The sequence below is a fragment of the Aplidium turbinatum genome, chromosome 8 (genome assembly GCF_918807975.1).
Source record: "Aplidium turbinatum chromosome 8, kaAplTurb1.1, whole genome shotgun sequence".
Classification (NCBI taxonomy): domain Eukaryota; kingdom Metazoa; phylum Chordata; class Ascidiacea; order Aplousobranchia; family Polyclinidae; genus Aplidium; species Aplidium turbinatum.
Genome location: NC_137479.1, coordinates 29,131,125 through 29,152,666, shown reverse-complemented (window position 1 = coordinate 29,152,666; position 21,542 = coordinate 29,131,125). Strand labels below are relative to the sequence as shown.

The 21,542-nt window shown below is 37.7% G+C and overlaps 1 protein-coding gene across 2 annotated transcripts; it reads right to left on the bottom strand.

The window, feature by feature from the left end:
- Nucleotides 1–757: 757 nt before the first annotated feature.
- On the bottom strand, nucleotides 758–12,276 carry LOC145775484 (RAB6A-GEF complex partner protein 2-like). 2 transcript variants are annotated; one of them, XM_082586778.1, is made up of 8 exons: nucleotides 12,143–12,276; nucleotides 9,460–9,575; nucleotides 8,942–9,064; nucleotides 8,430–8,579; nucleotides 7,837–7,968; nucleotides 4,667–4,794; nucleotides 3,897–4,074; nucleotides 758–3,434 (listed from the first exon to the last, which is right to left on the bottom strand). In XM_082586778.1, the coding sequence occupies exons 1-8, from the start codon at nucleotides 12,247–12,249 to the stop codon at nucleotides 3,211–3,213; spliced, it is 1,158 nt and encodes a 385-aa protein (XP_082442904.1). In that variant the 5' UTR covers nucleotides 12,250–12,276; the 3' UTR covers nucleotides 758–3,210. The 2 variants fall into 2 exon arrangements, with proteins under 2 accessions (XP_082442904.1, XP_082442905.1); XM_082586779.1 differs by having other exon boundaries at nucleotides 8,942–9,061.
- Nucleotides 12,277–21,542: the final 9,266 nt, after the last annotated feature.

Here is a 21,542-nt window from a genome sequence, read left to right as displayed (position 1 = left end):
TGTTAAAAAAAATATTTACTGGTCTTTTTTTTCTCTCTCTTTTCCTAATAAATTTAAAAAAATTCTATTAAGGTGTTGCGACTATGCCATATTTTAAACTGATTGTTCTGATTTGGTATCATGCACGTTATAACGTCCGCGTTTTGTCGCTTCTACCTTTTTCTAGACCTCTGCTATGTTTGGCATATATTGTTTTTTGGTTTTGATGGTCGGAAACAAAAACAAACTGAAACTGAAGTTATCCACAACAGCGCCACAACAAATCTGCTAAAGCAACATTTGAAAGGCGTGGCAACTCCACAGAGAGGATGTCGGGAAAACTTTGCCAACACTGTTGTAAAGCAAGACGCAATTAGTTGCTATCCACCTGGTGATAAGTCTATCACTGCGTAGTGCGTATCATTTATAAGTGCTTTGGTAATAAAATGCCCAAGCCACGTGCAAGTCCTTCAACGCGAAATTTGGAACACTTTGAAGTGACAAAGGTAAAACGACGTGAGGAGAAAAAGCATCAGACAATAGTGATTCGCGGGGTTTGGCAATGGTGGACACTCAGCCTTGCGTAGATAGCTAAAAACAGAACAAGGTAGGTGGGCCACATCCGTGTACGTTGTTTGCATTGCCAAGGGCTTAACCGTAGGAGAATAAAACGTTTTGGGGTTGCGAACTAAATTTTCCCAAATTTTGTCTTTGCAAATGTATTTTAAAAAACGCAACAATTTACCCAACACTGGACATTTTTGCACAAATTAGCGACGTTTTTTTGTAGCGAGAGTGCGACTGCCCCTTCCCCAAACTCCTACGGCTTGGTCAAGGCTACTGGCTGTTAACAACAGCGGTGTCTACTGATTCAATATCACCAGAGTCAACTGAAGTTGCCTTACAACTGCAAGGATGCTGCTGAGCGGTTAACCCTAAGTTTTATGGCCGAGCTGACTAGCCGCTTCTTCAACAATAGAGTATTCGAACGAGGAATGGTTTGTAAACTTCCATAAGTTATTCCAAGCTTGTATGTATAGTTGTATACCGTGTCGTATGGATCTGGTAACAGCGGCAGGAGGGAACTCTATATTCAAAGCAAAACTGTTTCAACATTTATGTGCTATGCGTAACACTACGCATTGTTACGTGGCCGACACATCACAGGCCTACAAACTGGGGCCCATCTACCTGCACCAGGCACTAACAGCGATTTGTCCGCGCCGTTAGCTCAGTGGTTATGCGCCCGGCGCAAGTTCGACTCTCGGGGTGTGCGCTTGAGCAACACACTTTCAGGACTGCTCTCCATTCAGCGGCACCTATTGAATGGAATAATTCCCCAGCAACAACACTTCAACAATCGGAAACTTCACTCTGCCAATCTCGGTATAAACCGGCCCTGCATCAAGAGCCTCTACAAGTATGCGAAACTACCAGGAATAACCAATCAGGGCTTTGTCAGTCCGAGGATAAAGATTCAAAACCAACCAACCATCCACTTTATAACTTCGTCGTCCGTGTCATTGAGATTGAAACTAGTTGCAGAAAAAAAAAACAATATAAACATTGTGGCATTGCTTAAATGTCAATTAAACACAAATCGCTTTCAAAATTAATGCAGTGCATATTCTGGCACCATGTTTTGTGTTTGCCATTCATATTGCACGGAATCTTGACTTTGCTGGTTGAAAGAAATGAAGAGAAAAGGGTTGTGTGAAAATCACATGCTGCTTGTTTGATTCCACAACAAACATTAAAGTGATTTCAATTCATTGAATTTTACAACGGAACATCAATATTCAAACAAGATCGACATTGGAATATGAACCAACATTAAACAACTCAAAACGTCTGTGAAAAGTGCAATAAAGGTCACATTATGCAATAAGCAATATTTTAACACAAGTACCTGAAGCAGCAAAAATCTCGAATAAAACATGCGCTTCATTATAACGTTAAGCGGCAAGACATATACAGGGGTGGGCAGTAGCGCCGTTACTCTTTTGGTAATTGTGGCGGCACTACATTTTTTCTGGAGTAGCGCCGTTACTTTTTCCAAATTAGCGGTATCGGTAAGGCACTACATTTCTTTCAGTTGCACTCCCGCTACGTTCCAATTTAAAGATAAAAAACATGACTCGATTTTGAAAACAACGCGTGAAAAAATCAAGGCAGAAATCATTCAACTATTGCGAGAAACATCAAGCCACGTTGACACAGTAACACCAACACGAGTGCGAAGATGAATATTTTTGTGTGTTGGTTCCGTCGCATAAAACGTTGGTACAGAAAGACAAGTCAATTGTGGAGGCCTTTTTTCAGACAGAAGCAAGTGCTTGAGATTTCGCAGTGCCGACTTAAATCGTCTGCTCAAACAACTCATCCCTTTCACTTCCAGTGCTGCAGTGAAGAGACTTTTGTCCTTTGGAAAAGACGTGGCGAAGCCAAAGCGGGCAGGACTCAACTCAGCGACTCACGGTTTGAAATGCTCGTGTTTTTGGAAGATGCGTTACACTAAATTTCACCTAGAATGTGTTTTCTATGACAAGGTTGAAATGGCAGTGCACAAGAATGTCATTCGTTTTCAAGGTCATTTTGACGTCACAAAGTGCTGTGTCCGTTTAAAACAAACGTAGCGAGAGAAGTGGGGGTAGCACGCTCTACTTTTAAAGTAGCGGATGCCCACCTCTGGACATCCACAACTGTTAGGTAACCGGTACGAAACAAGAAAGTACCAGCTGCCACCGCCAGCAACATAAAAGCACAGTCATAAACAGGAATAGGTGGCAGTTATAATTGAACTTTTGACGTTCTCACGAGCTACCAACACCAGGTACATCACACAAGATATTCTTAGGCGAAAATGTTGTAAAGTACCAGCCACTTAAAACAATCTTTAGCCTATCCACAAACGACTTGGTATAGAAAATTTTAACAAGCATAGACAATTTCTAGTTTAATATTCTTTCGTCCTTTGGTAAAAATTAGCTTAGCAGATTGAAAAAATTTGTTAAATGAAAAATATTAGTCGTTATCAAAGCAAGCTATTACATTTTTTTTATTAAAAACAATCCTTCAACTATTTCCCAAAATATATGCTCCGTTCGAATTCGTCTTGATGACGTCACACAACATCATGATGAAATCACGGAAGGAGTCGTTGGTCTCTTTGTCTCCGCATCACCGTGCATTCCTTGATACAAAATGAGCCCACAATATGCAGGGTGGCATTTAAAATTGAAGGGTAGAGACATTCTTCGACGAGGCTATGTTTTCTGCTTGAGTGGGCATTGTGGGAAAAATATCAAAGGGAATGTCCCAAGCCATACTCTCGGTGTTAATCTGAGTCGGCCCCTGCCACATGCGCTCGCCAGTCTGACCTGTTTCAAGGTCCACCCCTTTGATCGGGGCGGACGCGGTCACAAAGTCGAAGTGAATTCTCCATTTCAAGCAAACTTGAAAAGAAAATAACAAGATATGTAAATTTACATTTCCCTTACTGCAATAATTTTACAAGTCAAGTTGCTAGACAGCGTTACATTATGACGTAACATGTACCTTGACGTCACGTTGTGACGTCATGTTGAATATGTGAGCATTGGATTGATCCAAAATAGTTGAATATCGTTAAATGGAAAACTTGGCATGGATAGTTTTCGTTTTAAAAAATGTGAAGCCCTTCCTAAGTGCGCAGCTTATCAAAACTCTGAACAACATTATGCATGCAGTTTATCCCCCAAAAAAGCTGTTATTAAATTAACATAACTTAAATATGCATGTTAGTTTTTTAGTTTAATCACTCCAATTAGTGTGTTGTCTATCATCTACCTACGCCATACTATTCTAAAATTAATTCTCCCTCAGAGCTATAGCATCATTATATTATCCCAAATCAAACCCGCCAAGACGCTACCCACCTATATCGGTGAAAAACCCGGGGGTGACATTTAGAGGGACAGGAAGGACAAGGTGGCATTTGTCCGAAAACAAACAAAACTCTACGTGTTTGCTGAATGAGAGGAGGGTGTTGCCCTGGGATGGGCTACGTTGGCAATCGTCAGAAAGAATCTCCTCGCATTGTAAACAAACTGTGTACTGGAAAGTAAAATAGATTTCAATTATTAGGACAATGATTAAAAAAATGAAGCAAGAAGGTTTACGATCGATCGACTTGTTTTACTTCTGTACCAGTACGCAGTGAGATTCGAATCATAAAGTCATCAGTCAAGCTTATTTCAGAAAGAAAATCAAAACCTGCCGGAATAGTTCAATCGATACACGGTTCTGTGAGGAACAGAACAATCACGCAACGGCAACTCGAATGTCGAAGTGTGCAAAGACCGGTTTACCATCCAGCGGCACCTAGCGGATGAAATAATTAGCAGCCAACAAAACTTCAACCAACAGAGGAAACTTGGGATGTTAATTGATTAATTCAATGGATTCAATCTTGATGACCGGGCACAGTGGCTCAATGCTTCCACGGCTTAGTTTCGAAGGGGGGGATAATAAACAATATAGTCAACCAACTTTATACTTCTAAGTGTTTAAACAAAAATTTAACCAAAACAAAGTCTAAAATTAAAAAAAGTGCAACTTTAAAGCCCAACAATGGGTTTACATTTTGAATCTTCGACAAAATATGCAGGAAACAGCAGATGGCAGGTAACCTTGCATAGCAACCAACCTGTAGCACAGGAACAGTCCCCTCAGTGAAGGAAAACATGCCAACGATGTCGTCACCCAACTTTGCGGAAGTCTTCATCAATGAAAAAACTCCCATTAGTCCTCGGCCATTGACAAGTTTAAAGTTTTCTGAAAGAAAATGAGAAGTTTTAAGAATCGTACAATCCTAATTGTTGCATGTCGGTTATTCAATCCTGCAATCTGTTGGGTTACTGGCAGAGGTGGGCAGTAACTAGTTACAAAAGTAACTAGTTACTGTAACTAGTTACTTTTTGAGTAACTGTAACGGTAACTTCGTTACTATTTTCCAAAAGTAACGAAACGCGGTAACTAGTTCCTATTTTGGCACTTTTTCAACAGTTACAGTTACAAGTTACTTTTGTATTGAAATTTCAGTTTTTAATTGCCGTTTATTTCTCTGTACGTGTTTGTGTCTTGCTTAGTGCGTGTTTGCTGCGTTTTGCGCAATAATGCATTTTTCTCGCAGATGTGTCGGCGCAGCACTGCGCATGCGCGGTTCTACTTTTGTTTTGTGGACTGGTGGAGAAGGGTTGCCATATTGGCGAATTTATCGCCAAAGTCCAGAAATATGGCGATTTTTTTAAGACGTTTAGCTTCATATTTATGATTTGGCTCTTTTTTGGCGATTTTTGATAACTGATTTGGCTAAATTAATTGTTTTTGGCGATTAATCAATATGTACCAAAGACAGGCAAGACACAACAATACAACAGGGTTGAGCATTATAATAATATATTTTACATATTTACAAATGAGTTTAACAGTCAAACGTTTTCAGTTTAACTTCAGCCCTCATCAGGAACCTGAAAATATTTATAAAAATGCAGTAAATTTCAACTTCTTGAAGGTAACTAACTAACTGACCATAAGCATCAAGAAACACGCAGCGATTAAAAGCAATTTGTTGATGCTTATAGTCAGTTAGTTAGTTACCTTCAAGAAGTTGAAATTTATTGCATTTAGTGCAACGCTTGCAATGCCTCTAAAAAGATTGTCTGACATTAAAACCAGCAACAGCATTGCTGATTGCTTGCCGTTGGTGGACGTTCTTGTGGAAGCAATACAAATCAGATTTGGTCATTGGTTCGAGGACAGCGACTTTCAGCTTGCGACTGCATTCCACCCACAATTTAGACTTATCTGTGTTTAATGCCTGATCATTACGCGACACTGCTGAATTGAAGACCAAAATAAAACAGAACATGCTTCAAGCAATTGAAGAAGCAAACTGCTCTGTTGAAGAGGGGAGTAGCAGCGACACTGAAGTGGATGGTGGTGGATAGAGCCACGGAGGACTTTTTGCACAACTTTACGCAAAAACCAAGAAAAGAAAGCAATGCGCGTTGAATCTGTTACAGGAGTATTTGGAAGCGGGCCCTGAGGACAAGTTAAGCGGATCCAGATTAACAATTGGACCGATGAAAAACCTGTTTTAAAAACATAACACTCCCATTCCGTCAAGTGCTGCAGTAAAAATATTGTTTTTATTGCAGCACTTGTTCATCACCAGACTTTATTCGTTCATCCCCGACGCCGACACACGCTCCATCGACCTGACACTACCAAGACAAGCATGGGTGCGCCTCAACCGTCTCCGTACGGGCGTCGGGCTTTTCCGTTCAACCATGCACCAATGGGAAATGGCCTCTTCCTCCTCCTGTGAATGTGGTGCCGAGGAACAGACCGCAGACCACATCATTGATTGATTGATTGAATAAATCTTTATCCTCGGACTGGGAAAGCAGTTTCGCATACTTGTAGACTAAAGGCTTTAAATCACTGACGCAGGCCCGGTCACCGAGATTGACAGAGTGAAGTTTCTAATTGTTGAAGTCTCGTTGCCGGGAAATTATTCCATCTATTAGATGCCGCTAAATGGAGAGCAGTCCTTAACGTGCGTTGCTCAAGTGCATGCCCTGAGAGTCGAACCGGTGCCGCTTGATCTTGAAGCTGCTTCGTTCCAGAAGTGACGCGCTAACCAATTGAACTATCGAGACGGACATCATCAATGACTGTAACATCTTCAAGCCACCTAACGGAATGAAAGGTCTGCGTGTCACGAATGATGAAACCAAAGACTGGCTGCTCTCTAGTAGCCTTCCAGTGTAGTCCGGGAACATCGTGAATCTGGCGCGGTAAAAGGATAAACTCTCGGCCCCAGAGGCTCACACGACGACGACGATTAGGCAAGGACATTTTAAAGCCCAAAAGGGCAGGCCTGAGTGACGAGCACTTTGAAATGCTCGTATTTCTCAAAGGAAATAAACATATAAGCCACTGAGTATTTTTTTAAAAATAAAACCTTGTTGGTTTTGTACTTGTGCTGTTATGTTAGCATGGTTGGCTCTAACACTATATATCAAATATTGCGGTTAACCTGGACTTGCATGCAGAGCTGGCCAGGTGCAGAATTTTATGTTGAGATTTGTGAGCAACTGAAAGTAACTAGTAACTGTAACTAGTAACGGTAACTAGTTACTTTTTAAAATTAGTAACTGTAACGGCAACTCAGTTACTATTTTGGCCAAGTAACTGTAACTCAGTTACTTTTGAAAGTAACTTTGCCCACCTATGGTTACTGGGTTTTGATTTTTGATTACAAGTTGAATAAAAGGAAAGCGTGGAGCACTTGTAAGAAAAAAAAAAAAATAGAGACGGCAAAATGCTTTAAAAATTTATCATTCCAAAGCAATTAGCTATTTAGAATAGCAAAAATTCCAATCAAATAGCCTAAGCCAGGAATGTAGATAGAATTCCCATATTTAACAGTCGCTTTCGCTTGATAAAGATTTAAAGATAAATTTATCTCAATCCGATACATTTGCATCGTAATTTAGGCTTGTATCTTGCAGTATATCCTGTGTAAATAAATTTACCAAATTGATACAAGAAATTTATTTTTCTGGGGTTAAATCTCCTTGGAGACTATATTTTTTTGGAAGTCAACTTTTGAAAACCACTGTAGAAAGATGTGTTCTTCTTGGCAATCAGGACAAGGCTGGGAACTCACTGAAACAGTGAGCTATTCCGATTGTGTAGCCTCCACGCCAGCCATTTAGACTAGGCTATCCAATCAACTATACGCTTCTCGGCAGACGATTGCAGCAAAAATTGTGTTTTGAAAGTATCATAAAAAGAATGTACACTTACTTGAAGATCTTCTTGATACGACTGAGCTCAATCTGGCCAGCGCAACTTCTAGCAAATCTAGTTTTGAAGATGTTTGCTCTATGAACGGATTGCAAGGTATTTCATCTTCTTGTAATAAGTGCTCAGTTAAACCTAAAGCAGCAGATTTAAGTTTCTTAGTAAACCAAATACTATAGTCCAAAAAAAATGTACTGCGCTGGTGCTGCAATAGCTTAATACGTAGTACATACTTCCAACATATTATTACAATTTGTGTAGCATGTATATTTAATAGAACTTACTGTATAACTGTCTAGATTGAGAAAATAGTGTTTTTCAAATTTGTAGGAAACATATGAAATTTCAAAAGGCATTTAACCACTCCAGTGTACAAACGTGTCTGGCAAACACTTAGTCAGCATCATGAAATACGTGACACCACTCGTATGTTGAAATTCTGCTCTTAAACCAACTTCATTGTAAGGTGATGGTGAGAAAACTCAAATCACCTGCAGCATGATGCATCGTGTTCAAATATAAACAATAAGAATAAAATCCAAAAGAAACACCATTTCACTGTAAACACATAACTGCTCAATCGAATTACAACATACCAGATACAACAAGAACTCTGAAAGGTATTCGAAGAAGCTTGATCGGGGCTCCAACCCTTTGTGTAGCCACTGTGATCTTATATGAGTACTTGCATGATGGGCCTCTGTATGAGGGAGGGGTGTCTGTTGGTATAGTCTCTTTGAAATGAACTGAAAAAAATGCATTTTTTAAACCTTTTTACTGAAATTCATTAGATATTATAAATTTTCATCTTTTGAACATACCACAAGATTAGTGGCAAATCGATTACCGTACATTGACATTTGACAATGTTGTGTTGTACAAACAACTAACTCACACAATACCATATAAAGTAAAAGCTTTTTGCATCACCATCCTTACTTTTGATTTTTGTCAAGACAATTTAAATAGCTTTGTTAGCGTATTCTTAAGAAATGAAACAATTCAGAAAAAGTGGATAAAAACATTCTAGGTATCCAGTAAAGAATAAAGGTTAGAAAATAACAAATGATTGACCAACAAATTTTTTTTTTAAGAAAACATAACTTACATATCCTGCTTTCCCACGGAGCTAATTTCAAATCACAAAATAATATTTTTACTGGAGTTTGCAAGATGCAATGACCTTGCTCATCGCGATGAGGAACAAATGATGTCACATGGAAAGCACCTCCTGCTTGAAAGAAGAGGTTTAAAGATCAGTAGCTGATTATGGGACCTTTACCTCATTGTATGCAACTTCAAATTTCTGCAAAGTAACTGATTGATCAAATTCAGTGCATCATTATGAATTGCATGTAAAAGTAAATCTGACATTAACGTAGAGTTCACTTAAGTCAAATATCAATACCCACCATCAGTCCATCATGCATTAGGATCCTTCACCAGCTTTTGAAAATGAAATAGGCTACAAGACCTTAGTACTTTTTAATTTTATGTGTTCCCAATAATTTTCTTACAAGTATATACTGTAGTACAGGTTTCATTGTGCTGCTTTTATTATAGTACTATATAGTACAGTTGTAGGCCTAACTTATCAATTGTTTCACTAAATATGTCATTATATACCAGAGGATTTTTGAAGGTTTTTTTTCAAAAAAGTAGGGGGGAGAACAACTCTTGATTCATTGATGCAGCAAAAACAGTGGATATGTACACTTGCCCAAGCTATCGTCTCCTCTTGGCTGAAACGAAAAATCCATAGTTCACAAAATGCGATAATGCATGATAAAAAAAGTGATTGTACTCACCACACTTGGATCAAGAAAAGTGGATAAATGCATACATGTAAACAATCACCAAATATGAACAATCGGAAACATTTGACCTAGAAGTAATTGTGTACTGCAACCCACATAGTTATTTAGGATGCACAGATTGATCTCTAAGTGGTCAAACTGGTTTTGATCACTAAGCGGTTTAAACCTGGATTTAACCGGTGAAAACTAGGTTTAAACCGGTCAACACCCAGAAAAATATTTTTATGTGGTGAATGGTCGGCTACCTGGGCTATTTAGGAAATATAAAAGCAGTTAAAAATATAAAAAAATTTGTTGGAATAAATTCTTGTACTTCAGTTGGCTGTGCAAATTGTTCATCGTTCTACCAAGCATTTTTTGGTTCATCAGAATCTTATTTTTAGAATTTGAATTTTTTTAATAATTAAAATAACCAACTGATTGAAACATCAAAAATAAACAGAGAAATTGAATATGTTTTGTTCCAAATCCAGCATTTAGGTTATTGTTGATCAAAACAAAATATAGTTGAACATCATTACTAAACATGGAGGGTACCGGTAATATTTTTAATTCAATTGAAAAGCAACTTGATTCATACGCTAAAAGGGGTTTTGACCAGTAATAGGCGGTCAAAACTGCCCGGTTTAAACTAGGTTTTAACTGGTTTTAACCGGGCGGTTTAAACCACCCCGGTTTAAACCGATCAACTCGGAGGATGCAACCTATTTTGTCCCTTGAACACTACTTCCCCCAATTTTGTCCCCTGAAAAAATCTAGAAAAAAAAATAGAACAAAACCGATGTCGCTAATTGGAGTATCCGCAAACATTTTAAAATTGTCCCCTTGAATTAATCATTGAATTTTTATAGGTTACCACAAAATAAGCGTGACTAACCCTAACCCGAAAGTGAAGTTCAGTTTATCAACTATTATTTTAAGATTCTTAAGGTGGTCAACTGTTTCAGCAACTCCAATCAGCAACTTTGACGCTTCTTTATTTGCTCTCTCGATCTTTTAAAGAGAAAAATTTTGAAATGTTTGTGGCAACTCCAATCAGCGACTTCGGCTCCGTTGTATTTTTTTCTCAATCTTTTTAGGGGGCGAAATAGGTTGCACCTGTTAGTTACAATCCATGGCCTTGTTACAATCTCAATTTTAAGGAGCAATAAACCTGGTAAGGCACCTCGGTGCTTACAACATCAAATATTTATTATTATTATTATTATTCTTCAACAGATTGATCATGTTTGATCAGCTGTGATCTTCCTTATGAACTGCCTCTATTTTGTTCTGTCTTTTGTTTTTATTAGTGTTTCCGGCATGCTTTTTATTCCTGTAATTTGCTTGATATTGTCAAAATATTTCATTTTTTGTCGTCCTTTTGTTCCTTTGCCTTGCACCATCCCAGTCAACATTGAATTTTCCAACGAGTTGCTTCTTGCTATGTGTCCGAAATATCTCAATTTTCTGAGGTTAATGTTGTTAATCAGACTCCATTTATCGTTTATTTGTTGGGAAACAAATTCATTTGTTTTTCTTTCCATCCAGCGTAATAGTCTTCTGTGACACCACGTTTCAAAACTTTTTAATGTCACGTTTTTTGCATGTCCAAATTTCACATCCATATGTGGCAATTGGGAAAACGAGAGTTCGCAGCAATCTTAATTATTGTGTTTTTACCAATTGACCTCTGTTTCCACACCGTTGTAAGTGATGTCACAGCTTGTTCATAATAGGAGATAGTCTGGAGGTATGAAAATTATGGTGGTAGAGCCTCCAAAGTTCTTTCCACCATCGCAGTATCTCGCTAACTGAGATTTTTGATCTTTGTCGTTGTCCACATGTAGGGATCTTCCGCCAAACATTTTATTCTGACCTCATCGTTGAACTCATCTTGGAGCACTTCCGGTGAGACAAGAAATTCATCACCCTGCTGCCAGCAATTTTGCCAATTTTTCCGAGTTGGCTTCTCTAGATCCGCCCAGATCAGCATAGCAGGCTCTCCTCGTGCAGGTTTTAGCTGGGACGGTCTTGCTACACAGACAGAGGCTGAAGTTCCCTTCAACATGTCCTTTCGCCTGGGTTGTGAGGACCAGTAACAGACGAGAGGCTTTGTATTGAGCATCAGTCAGTAAAAGGTTTTACCTCTCCAGATTATTATTATTATAATAGATTTAACGTTTGCATAATCTCATAACTGCTCTCTTTCTGCATTACAAAGTATACTTTTTTTGTCGTATCCAGGCTGTTACAACACATGCAAAATAAGATTATTCTTCAGCGTTTTTTAACAAATTAATAAAAGCAGCAAACTCATTGTTAATGCACATTGCACACGCATCATTATTTAATTACAAATAATAACTCAAAACACTATTGAAAAGAAATGCTTGCTTACAAAAGAGCTAAAGTGATAGTTAAAATCGGAGAATGCAGGTTTTCAAACATAAAGTTAAATATTGCCTTTTTCCCATTCTGTAATAACAACAATACATTGTGACAGTACATACTTTTTTGTATCTGCTGAAGAGATATTTTGGAACCTTATTGAACACTGAATTGTTTCACCAGCAAAATATACTAGACCCCTTGAAAGTTTAGCAGTGACCTCAATCATAATTACCCTAATATGAAAGCATAATGTAGAAAGCCTAAAGAAGAAAACCTAAACAAGACAAACTTGCTTAAATAAGCTGAAATTAAGAAATTATTTTCTAGGTGGATAAGGTAGGTAGAGCTACTAGTACTAGGTTGGACCACAATCTAGGTTGGACCACTTACCACATTTCAGTCACCTATTCATAACTTACATTACGTGTTTGGCAACTCTGCTGATTGCAGACAAGTTGCCAAGCTCACAACAAAACTACGGAAGAAATAGTTATAACTTTAAGTATTTTTTTTTTGCTAATCGTCGTGAAAAAAGGTTATGAACTACGAGTACCTCCATTCTCTAAAATAATAAAAAGTTTATTTGAATGCAAAGAAATTACTTTGCATTACAAGACATGCAACCGAGTCGTTCATATCAAGCATTGTTGTGGGTTTGACACCTGTCAGAAGATACTTCATTTTCATGAAAGTTTATTTGAAACCGAAAGCAATTAACACTATTAAAAACTCTTCTGGACCTTTGGTAGTTTATGAGTTGCCTGGGAGGAGCCTACAGGCCTCTGGCGGATTCTCTACAAAACCACTGCAGGAGACATAGGATTGGACATAGGATTGTTTGAACATACGCCCATATCTAGCTGTAAATGCTACAGCTACATCCCGAGTACCAGCTTGGTAGTGGGATGTTGCCTAGAATAACATAGGAGAGTAACATAAAGCATTAACTCCGGCAACAGTCTGATAATGTCTTTGATGAATTTAGACCGTTTTTACAGATCAAACTACTTCAAACATTATCACCAGGCTTTTTATGTTGATCATTAATTGTTCATACTGTCTGGTTTGCTTGTTTTGTCGTTTTTGTGTGATAGCCAAAGTTTTGTCTGCAAAATAATTTTAATTTTTTTAATTGGCAACTCTAGGGCAAACCCAGTTTATTTTAAGAAATTATGAAAAGACAAAAGTGTCCTTGCCCTAGATTTTTCCAATTTCCGTTCAGTTCAGGTTACCTACCTACGGCTACGCATATAACTTACATACGCCGTTAAGGTATAATGTACCATGCGCGTATTAACAGGAAACATGTGCCAGTAAATAAATAATGGTACACAAATAAGTGCCAAAGTTTTGTTTTCATGCTTATGGTTAACAAATTTTTTCACCAATTGGGTGCTCTTCCACAAGACGCCCTGTTGGTCAACCAGACAAAATGATGACGTCACACATTGGAACGGACTATTATGAAGGAGGAAGTGCGGGGTGGAAATGGAACGAAATACACCAGAAGGAAATTGTCTCCCATTCATTCATTTCTTGTTCAATTTCAACAAATTTGCTATTGTTGGAAAGCACAAGCATAGATCTAACCAACTAAATTAGTACCAAGTCCCAAAATACTACTAGCTCCATCTGGTGGCCACCTAAACTTGACCAAATTCAAACCATCACCAAAACTTCATTTTAAATGATAAACAATCTAAATCAAATCTAATTAAAAGAACATGTTACTGTTTGTTGAAGTGCTAACTTTCATTGTTATATCTTATTCAATATGCGCGCAATCGTGGCCACCTAAACTTGACCAAATTCAAACCATTATCAAAAGTTTATTTGGAATGATCAGAACATTAAACGACAGCCAATTAAAAGAACATGTTACTGTTTATTGAAGTGCTAACTTTCATTGTTATATCTTATTCAATATGCGCGCAATCGTTGTTCGAAGACAGCCCCCCAACGAAGCTTTTGCCCAATGCATTTCAATGGCGAATCGATCGTCTTCCAGTTCACGCCCTGCATGTTCACGATAATTAATTGTCTCCCATTTATTCATTTCTTGCTCAATTTCAACAGATTTGCTATCGTTGAAAAGCACAAGCATAGATCTAACCAACTAAATTAATACCAAGTCCCAAAATACTACTAGCTCCATCTGGTGGCCACCTAAACTTGACCAAATTCAAACCATCACCAAAACTTCATTTTAAATGATAAACAATCTAAATCAAATCCAATTAAAAGAACATGTTACTGTTTATTGAAGTGCTAACTTTCATTGTTATATCTTATTCAATATGCGCGCAATCGTTGTTCGAAGACAGCCCCCTAACGAAGCTTTTGCCCAATGCATTTCAATGGCGAATCGATCGTCTTCCAGTTCACGCCCTGCGTGATCACGATAATTAATTGTCTCCCATTTATTCATTTCTAGCTCAATTTTAACAGATTTGCTATCGTTAAAAAGCACAAGCATAGATTTAACCAACTAAATTAATACCAAGTCCCAAAATACTACTAGCTCCATCTGGTGGCCACCTAAACTTGACCAAATTCAAACCATTATCAAAAGTTTATTTGGAACGATAAGAACATTAAACGACAGCCAATTAAAAGAACATGTTACTGTTTATTGAAGTGCTAACTTTCATTGTTATATCTCATTCAATATGCGCGCAATCGTTGTTCGAAGACAGCCCCCCAACGAAGCTTTTGCCCAATGCATTTCAATGGCGAATCGATCGTCTTCCAGTTCACGCCCTGCATGTTCACGATAATTAATTGTCTCCCATTTATTCATTTCTTGCTCAATTTCAACAGATTTGCTATCGTTGAAAAGCACAAGCATAGATCTAACCAACTAAATTAATACCAAGTCCCAAAATACTACTAGCTCCATCTGGTGGCCACCTAAACTTGACCAAATTCAAACCATCACCAAAACTTCATTTTAAATGATAAACAATCTAAATCAAATCCAATTAAAAGAACATGTTACTGTTTATTGAAGTGCTAACTTTCATTGTTATATCTTATTCAATATGCGCGCAATCGTTGTTCGAAGACAGCCCCCTAACGAAGCTTTTGCCCAATGCATTTCAATGGCGAATCGATCGTCTTCCAGTTCACGCCCTGCGTGATCACGATAATTAATTGTCTCCCATTTATTCATTTCTAGCTCAATTTTAACAGATTTGCTATCGTTGAAAAGCACAAGCATAGATTTAACCAACTAAATTAATACCAAGTCCCAAAATACTACTAGCTCCATCTGGTGGCCACCTAAACTTGACCAAATTCAAACCATTATCAAAAGTTTATTTGGAACGATAAGAACATTAAACGACAGCCAATTAAAAGAACATGTTACTGTTTATTGAAGTGCTAACTTTCATTGTTATATCTTATTCAATATGCGCGCAATCGTTGTTCGAAGACAGCCCCCCAACGAAGCTTTTGCCCAATGCATTTCAATGGCGAATCGATCGTCTTCCAGTTCACGCCCTGCATGTTCACGATAATTAATTGTCTCCCATTTATTCATTTCTTGCTCAATTTCAACAGATTTGCTATCGTTGAAAAGCACAAGCATAGATCTAACCAACTAAATTAATACCAAGTCCCAAAATACTACTAGCTCCATCTGGTGGCCACCTAAACTTGACCAAATTCAAACCATCACCAAAACTTCATTTTAAATGATAAACAATCTAAATCAAATCCAATTAAAAGAACATGTTACTGTTTATTAAAGTGGTAACTTTCATTGTTATATCTCATTCAATATGCGCGCAATCGTTGTTCGAAGACAGCTCCCCAACGAAGCTTTTGCCCAATGCATTTCAATGGCGAATCGATCGTCTTCCAGTTCACGCCCTGCATGTTCACGATAATTAATTGTCTCCCATTTATTCATTTCTAGCTCAATTTCAACAGATTTGCTATCGTTGAAAAGAACAAGCATAGATCTAACCAACTAAATTAATACCAAGTCCCAAAATACTACTAGCTCCATCTGGTGGCTACCTAAACTTGACCAAATTCAAACCATTATCAAAAGTTTATTTGCAATGATAAAAACATTAAACGACAACCAATTAAAAGAACTTGTTACTGTTTATTGAAGGGCTAACTTTCATTTTGACACCTTATTTAATATATGAGCAATCGTTGTTCGAAGACAGCCCCCCAACGAAGCTTTTGCCCAATGCATTTCAATGGCGAATCGATCCTCTTCCAGTTCACGCCCTGCATGTTCACGATAATTAATTGTCTCCCATTTATTCATTTCTTGCTCAATTTCAACAGATTTGCTATCGTTGAAAAGAACAAGCATAGATCTAACCAACTAAATTAATACCAAGTCCCAAAATACTACTAGCTCCATCTGGTGGCCACCTAAACTTGACCAAATTCAAACCATTATCAAAAGTTTATTTGGAACGATAAGAACATTAAACGACAGCCAATTAAAAGAACATGTTACTGTTTATTGAAGTGCTAACTTTCATTGTTATATCTTATTCAATATGCGCGCAATCGTTGTTCGAAGACAGCCCCCCAACGAAGCTTTTGCCCAATGCATTTCAATGGCGAATCGATCGTCTTCCAGTTCACGCCCTGCATGTTCACGATAATTAATTGTCTCCCATTTATTCATTTCTTGCTCAATTTCAACAGATTTGCTATCGTTGAAAAGCACAAGCATAGATCTAACCAACTAAATTAATACCAAGTCCCAAAATACTACTAGCTCCATCTGGTGGCCACCTAAACTTGACCAAATTCAAACCATCACCAAAACTTCATTTTAAATGATAAACAATCTAAATCAAATCCAATTAAAAGAACATGTTACTGTTTATTAAAGTGGTAACTTTCATTGTTATATCTCATTCAATATGCGCGCAATCGTTGTTCGAAGACAGCTCCCCAACGAAGCTTTTGCCCAATGCATTTCAATGGCGAATCGATCGTCTTCCAGTTCACGCCCTGCATGTTCACGATAATTAATTGTCTCCCATTTATTCATTTCTAGCTCAATTTCAACAGATTTGCTATCGTTGAAAAGAACAAGCATAGATCTAACCAACTAAATTAATACCAAGTCCCAAAATACTACTAGCTCCATCTGGTGGCTACCTAAACTTGACCAAATTCAAACCATTATCAAAAGTTTATTTGCAATGATAAAAACATTAAACGACAACCAATTAAAAGAACTTGTTACTGTTTATTGAAGGGCTAACTTTCATTTTGATACCTTATTTAATATATGAGCAATCGTTGTTCGAAGACAGCCCCCCAACGAAGCTTTTGCCCAATGCATTTCAATGGCGAATCGATCCTCTTCCAGTTCACGCCCTGCATGTTCACGATAATTAATTGTCTCCCATTTATTCATTTCTTGCTCAATTTCAACAGATTTGCTATCGTTGAAAAGCACAAGCATAGATCTAACCAACTAAATTAATACCAAGTCCCAAAATACTACTAGCTTCATCTGGTGGCCACCTAAACTTGACCAAATTCAAACCATTATCAAAAGTTTATTTGCAATGATAAAAACATTAAACGACAAACAATTAAAAGAACATGTTACTGTTTATTGAAGTGATAACTTTCATTTTTATACCTTATTTAATATATGAGCAATCGTTGTTCGAAGACAGCCCCCCAACGAAGCTTTTGCCCAATGCATTTCAATGGCGAATCGATCCTCTTCCAGTTCACGCCCTGCGTGATCAATGGTGAATCGATCGTCTTCCAGTTCACGCCCTGCATGTTCACGATAATTAATTGTCTCCCATTTATTCATTTCTAGCTCAATTTCAACAGATTTGCTATCGTTGAAAAGCACAAGCAGGGATCTAACCAACTAAGTTATAACCAAGTCCCAAAATACTACTAGCTCCATCTGGTGGCCACCTAAACTTGACCAAATTCAAACCATTATCAAAAGTTTATTTGGAATGATAAGAACATTAAACGACAGCCAATTAAAAGAACATGTTACTGTTTATTGAAGTGCTAACTTTCATTGTTATATCTTATTCAATATGCGCGCAATCGTTGTTCGAAGACAGCCCCCCAACGAAGCTTTTGCCCAATGCATTTCAATGGCGAATCGATCCTCTTCCAGTTCAAGCCCTGCATGTTCACGATAATTAATTGTCTCCCATTCATTCATTTCTTGCTCAATTTCAACAGATTTGCTATCGTTGAAAAGCACAAGCATAGATCTAACCAACTAAGTTAATACCAAGTCCCAAAATGCTAATAGCTCCATCTAGTGGCCACCTAAACTTGACCACATGCAAACCATCACCAAAACTTCATTTTAAATGATAAACAATTTAAATTAAATCCAATTAAAAGAACATGTTACTGTTTATTGAAGTGCTAACTTTCATTTTTGTATCTTATTCAATATGCGCGCAATCGTTGTTCGAAGACAGCCCCCCAACGAAGCTTTTGCCCAATGCATTTCAATGGCGAATCGATCGTCTTCCAGTTCACGCCCTGCATGTTCACGATAATTAATTGCCTCCCATTTATTCATTTTTTGCTCAATTTCAACAGATTTGCTATCGTTAAAAAGCACAAGCATAGATCTAACCAACTAAATTAATACCAAGTCCCAAAATACTACTAGCTCTATCTGGTGGCCACCTAAACTTGACCAAATTCAAACCATTATCAAAAGTTTATTTGGAAGGATAGGAACATTAAACGACAGCCATTTAAAAGAACATGTTACTGTTTATTGAAGTGCTAACTTTCATTTTTGTATCTTATTCAATATGCGCGCAATCGTTGTTCGAAGACAGCCCCCCAACGAAGCTTTTGCCCAATGCATTTCAATAGCGAATCGATCCTCTTCCAGTTCACGCCCTGCATGTTCACGATAATTAATTGTCTCCCATTTATTCATTTTTTGCTCAATTTCAACAGATTTGCTATCGTTAAAAAGCACAAGCATAGATCTAACCAACTAAATTAATACCAAGTCCCAAAATACTACTAGCTCCATCTGGTGGCCACCTAAACTTGACCAAATTCAAACCATTATCAAAAGTTTATTTGCAATGATAAAAACATTAAACGACAACCAATTAAAAGAACTTGTTACTGTTTATTGAAGGGCTAACTTTCATTTTGACACCTTATTTAATATATGAGCAATCGTTGTTCGAAGACAGCCCCCCAACGAAGCTTTTGCCCAATGCATTTCAATCGCGAATCGATCCTCTTCCAGTTCACGCCCTGCGTAATCACGATGATTAATTGTCTCCCATTTATTCATTTCTTGCTCAATTTCAACAGATTTGCTATCATTGAAAAGCACAAGCATAGATCTAACCAACTAAATTAATACCAAGTTCCAAAATTTTACTAGCTTCATCTGGTGGCCACCTAAACTTGACCACATGCAAACCCTTCCTAAAACTTCATTTTAAATGATAAACAATCTAAATCAAATCCAATTAAAAGAACATGTTACTGTTTATTGAAGTGCTAACTTTCATTTTTGTATCTTATTCAATATGCGCGCAATCGTTGTTCGAAGACAGCCCCCCAACGAAGCTTTTGCACAATGCATTTCAATTACGAATCGATCGTCTTTCTGGATTCACATTGCGTGATCGCGATAATTAATTGTGTCCCATTTATATTGAAAAAATGCTAAAGTCATAGAAAGTATTAGGATCAGGCACACAAATAGCCTAGTTGGTGGTGTGATGGCTTGTCCGAATCAAGTAATGTAACAAACACTGATCAATAGGAAAGCGATGTGTGCTCTAGAGCGGTGTAGAACTTTGATCCTTTGGGAGGTCGTGGAAGAATTCTTGTCACTCGGCCCTCAGTCGACATCTATTGGAAAAGCTCGGTTGAGGAAGCAAGTGATGTCAGCTCCAAGTGCAGGAGCCAGAAAATTGTTCCTATTTGGATGGAGAAACCTCTGCAAATAATAAAAAGCAACAACAACCAGCGAGACAGTGGGTGCGGATACTTATGTTTTGTTCAATGCTTAGCCAAGAAATTTTTTCGCAACACATAGGCTAAGCCTAATAAACCTAGGCTTAAATATGGATCAAAGGTAAGTAACGAAACCGTAATGAAATGACTTGGGCTTGCATTCTCGTGTTCTTTCATTACCACACGAAGTCTTTTTCCCAAAGGCATCCGTGTGTGTAAACAAAATGATTCATAGGTCCAAACCTTAAACGTTAACACACAAAAATCATGTTACAAACGTAAGTTAAAAAAATTATTTTGTTTCATGTGACATTGCACTTTTTTTAGCCTAGTTTGTTTGTTATAGAATAAATATCACAAAGTAGGCTATGTGGGCAGCAACTCTTTTTTATCATTAGGTAGCCCTGAAAAGGGCTGTTTTTTTTTTTTTTGGCAAATGGACGATGTGGCGGCTACAGTAAGGGGTAGGACTCCCTTATGGCGCGGAGAACTTCCGGAAAATGTCGTCCCCGTGGAAACTGATGTCGCCACATAAATTCATCAAGATACCCAGGTATCATGGGCCTTGTGGTGCCACCCATTCTTTTAAATTTCCGTTTACAATTCAGCCACAGGTTTTCAATGTGGTTCGTATGAACCCCTGTGGCCGAAACATAATGATGGTGATGGTTGACCGTTTGGTGGCGATATCCAAGATCTAAAAAATACGAAAGCAACTTTAAATAAATTTCAGCCTAAAATGCTTGCTGCAACGGTTTCCAAATAGAAATAACAAAAACATGTTAAATTGTTAAATTTATTTTTAATGGATGCATAATTGTTTTGGCATGAGCCATCGTGCTTTTTGAAAAGGAGCTGTGCAGTTAAGTGGCGAGGTCAGTTGATTTTTTTTTCTGCTCCCAAAGTAACTTTAAATGGTTAATTGTTGTTAACAGTTTCTACACTATGAATAAGTTGTATCAAGTGGGACCTGGCATGACAGTTTAAGCCAAATGGTTGGGTCTGATGCTATCACAACAGAAAAGTACACATTGTACTGTGATATGTCTTCAGACAAGCTAAACACAAACTGGTGGTTGAATGACCAATGGGACTGTGCAAGCAATCACTTTTGGGACATATTCCTACGTTATTTTAAGGCTGAAAGAAATTTTTTTCACTTAAAAAGTATTTTTCACTAGGGATGTAGATAAGAGCTACTGCTTTATTTTGTACAATCTTGAAAAGCCTTATTACACTACACTTTGCTATAGATCATGGCAAAAGTATATACCTTTTTAGATTTCAATTCATTGAACCTTTAAAGTGTCTTATTTTATCATGTCTGAAAAGAAAAGCGGGTCTATTTATTGATGAAAACCAAGAAAACAAGTTCTGCTTCTTTTCTCTTGAGTCTCTTTCATTCCATCATACCCTTGACAATCAATTGATGTATCTAGAAAAGTGTCTCCTGGGACATAACCCCTTGTCCCATTGATCATGTATGTAAGCAACCTATGGGACAGTTGTCTGACACTTTTTAATGATGAAAAAAAAACA